General features: G+C 41.5%; 1 protein-coding gene across 1 annotated transcript; it reads right to left on the reverse strand.

Moving 5' to 3' along the window:
* Positions 1-751: 751 nt before the first annotated feature.
* Positions 752-1,758, reverse strand: LOC135220467 (piggyBac transposable element-derived protein 3-like). Its single transcript, XM_064257596.1, has 2 exons — positions 1,547-1,758; positions 752-1,266 (listed from the first exon to the last, which is right to left on the reverse strand). Exons 1-2 carry the CDS (start codon positions 1,734-1,736, stop codon positions 752-754), a joined length of 705 nt encoding a protein of 234 aa, XP_064113666.1. The 5' UTR covers positions 1,737-1,758.
* Positions 1,759-3,497: the final 1,739 nt, after the last annotated feature.

The raw sequence follows: 3,497 nt of genomic DNA on the forward strand, positions 1-3,497 counted from the left end.
AGATGATCAGTCAAGGAGGTAAGCAAGAGCCTCATGTAGTACCTCTTTGCTTTGAAGGGGGGAAGGGGGTCCTGTACAGGTGTGTCAACATGTCCACTCTTGTCAATGCCCCCCATGCGGTTGTTGTACATCTGGATGACAGATGGGCAAGGAATGGGAACCTTCTTCTTGGCTGCCCTGTCGTACCGCTCCACTGTTTCCATGGGCTCCACACCAACATCAGAGGACAAGATTGGTCACAACGCTGTTGTCCTTCCATCTTGCAACAAGAAGGATGCCATCAGAAAGAGACATAGTCCAGTGTCCCCCTTTGTGTCGCTTTCTTGTTCATCTCCTTCACAGACGTCAGGGGAGGATGACCAACTCGGTTTTCCCTGGCAGTGCCCACATACCGGCATCCATACTGTGATCTCAGGTACTTGGCCAACCCATATACTTGTGAAGTAGTTGTCTGCATACACTGCTGAGTTTCTGGGTCCTGATGGTATTCACTAAGGCGACAACAAAACTTGGAAGGTTACAGACATGGCTTTCTCCTCTTCAGATAGCATAGTATGGTGGCTCACAAAGGTTGTCTCCCCTTGGTACATGAGAATATCATGCACAAACCCATCCACACTGGAGCGGCAGAACAACTTGAAGCCCCACTTGTCAGGCTTCTTTGCGACATACTGGCGAAGGTTACCAGCCCTTGTGCCCTTATAGGCGACCATCACTTCATCAATGGAGTGGATAGGAGTCTCAGGAACTTTCAGAACTCTCTGGTGACCTTGGTGAAGGGGACTCTCACCTTGAAGAACCGATCTTGGGATGCAGCTGCCTGGTTCATTGTCGCTGAAGTGAAGGAAGATCGAATTGCCTTGAAGCGGTCCTGGACATGAAGTCTGCAACTTGAGGAATCCTGGTCTTCACGGCCCAGAAGTCCAACTATGCTAGGGAGAGGAACCACCCGCCCCATGTACACGATGAGGCCAAGGAAAACCATGAGATCCTCTTCTGACATGTGGAAGTTGCTGCCTACATCCTTCTGTCTTGAGTACAGGTTGGATTGATACACAATGTGTTCCCTCAATTCAGTTGTGAAGAACTGGGAGAAATATTCATAAGGTTCCCTCAAATAGTCAGGCTTCTGATGAATGAAGTTGGGCAGGGCACGGATATCAATGTCTTCCTTCTTCCATTCATCAGCACGAGACCTCTTAGGGTTAGGCTCACCTTCCTCTTCCATAGGCATCGCTTGAGGGACAACAACATTGACCTTGCGAGCTGAAACAAGAATAAAGTAACATTAGTAAAAAACAGAAATGTGTGTGTGCGCATGCATGTGTATGTCAAGTGAGTATGCATGTGTGTGCACGTGTATGTCAGTGAGTATGCAAGTAAACAAATAAGTTTTTAAAATACCCAATGTTTACAAACCATTTAAAGGGCAACAAATTTAAATACCATTATAACAACGAGACTTTTAAATACAATGTTTACAACACATTTCTCTCTCTCTCTCTCTCTCTCTCTCTCTCTCTCTCTAAGGATGTCTCATACTAACCTCTAGAGTTAGGAGGGTCAAAGGCATCGTCCTGAGTAAGGCCTTCGTCAGGAACGTAGGTAGGGTCGTCATCATCACTGTCAATGTCCAAAGGGCTCACGTCGACATCACTTCCTTCAGCGTCGTCAGGGGCTACCCATGGTACACGTTCCTGAGTCTCCAATGCAGCATTGCGTTGCCCATAAAACATACTGCTTTTGGAACTGCAAAAATAAAAAAAAACACTTTAAAATCATGTAATGAAAGAAAAATGTAACTTTCCCTAACAAAAACCTATCATTCAATCCCTTGTAAGGTAATAATTTATATGCACATGAACCTAACATCTATAAATCATCACTATTATATCTAGATATATTGTTAAAATTATTCACAAATGTCTAAAACAAGCACTAAAAAAAAAAAAACAAAAAAAATTACTTGACGTCGTATTCTACTGGCCGTTGTAACCGTTACGGTCCGATACATCCCTCATGGATGAGCGTGGTCCGCCTAAGACGACCGAAGTATCCCGCAAGGGATCTATATTTTTTTTTTTTTTTGTCACTACGACACGTCAGTAACACTACAGCCCTTCAAACCAACATCAAAAGGTAAGTATATCACTAGGCTTCACTATCCCACAGTCACTGTGTGCTTACCATGATTACGAAGTTCGAGGGGGGGGAAACTTGGAGGTTACTGCGCAGGCGTCTTGACTGTTTTCCACTTGCGCACGACTGAGGTGTCTGTCGAAGGCCCTCCAGTCTTTGTGCGAGGGCCTGGTGGCTTCTGATTGGTTGATTCGAAGAGCAGAGGAGTGTAGCTATGAGTTGCCCAAAGCGTCAATTTCATACAAGCTCAAACTTGTTCACCACGACTACCCGAAAGTAGCTGTTTTAAAAAAGATCCCAAATGGGGATCTCTGGTCGTTAAAGGGATATATATATATATATATATATATATATATATATATAATATATATATATATATATATACACATATAGAAAAAAAGAGACTATTTTAAATCCAGTTATGTCCTTAATATATGGAAATGGTTTTTCACATATAGTCTAGGTACAAGTTCGATTAATTACCTGTAATTAATCGAAAAATATAAATTTTGTATCCTTAATGTCCTCTTTCTATAATATTGCAGCGTATTTATCAATTTAGGGCTGTGGACAGAGATATGGAATTATGTTAGTTAGACTCTCTTGGTTAAACTGTAACAGTCAAATCTTAGGTATAAGGAAAGAGAGGCGAGATTAATTATAAATAATAGTGATAACTCGGATTAGTAGTTCATGAGACAACAAGGCTTAGTCTTTTCGATAAGTTACGTGACATCAAATCGTCCTCTCGGAGCCAATCTCTAAACAAATTTTATTACCTCGAGAAGGTCACGTAATCATTATGGCCCAGTGAATGTTTCAAGATAATTTGTTGGGTATTTTCACCCGTTCTTGAGATATTTAGTCAACTTACACAAAACAGGGACAGACAGACAGACAGATAGATAGATAGCTAGATACCTAGACAAGAGTGACAACGTAACCTCCTGCCGACTTCGCTGCAAGGTAATAATGAAAATGCCAAATAAAAGTTAATTATCTGATATACCAGAGGTTCTTAACCTTTTATGACCACGCCCCTTCTAAGAGTTGGTTCATTTCGTTCACGTCATCTTTCCATCTATGAGTTAAATTCCCTCCCAGATTTAAAGAAAAAAAATAAAAATAAAAATATGAGAAAGAGATGAGGTTTCGAGGGATAATAATTTACAAATCATGGCGGCCCAACGAGCCTCACTAGAGTAGTAGACTCTGGAAAAGTATGTTATTAGGCGATACTTTTGCATTTTTCCATAAGCTTCTGAATATTAGTTCCTCACTCCCCTTAAGAGAATAACGAATGTAATTAGAGAATTTTAATTTTATTATTCCCTAGTGTTCCCGCCTCCCCTGGAAAT

Source organism: Macrobrachium nipponense, chromosome 2, assembly GCF_015104395.2.
Source record: "Macrobrachium nipponense isolate FS-2020 chromosome 2, ASM1510439v2, whole genome shotgun sequence".
NCBI lineage: Eukaryota > Metazoa > Arthropoda > Malacostraca > Decapoda > Palaemonidae > Macrobrachium > Macrobrachium nipponense.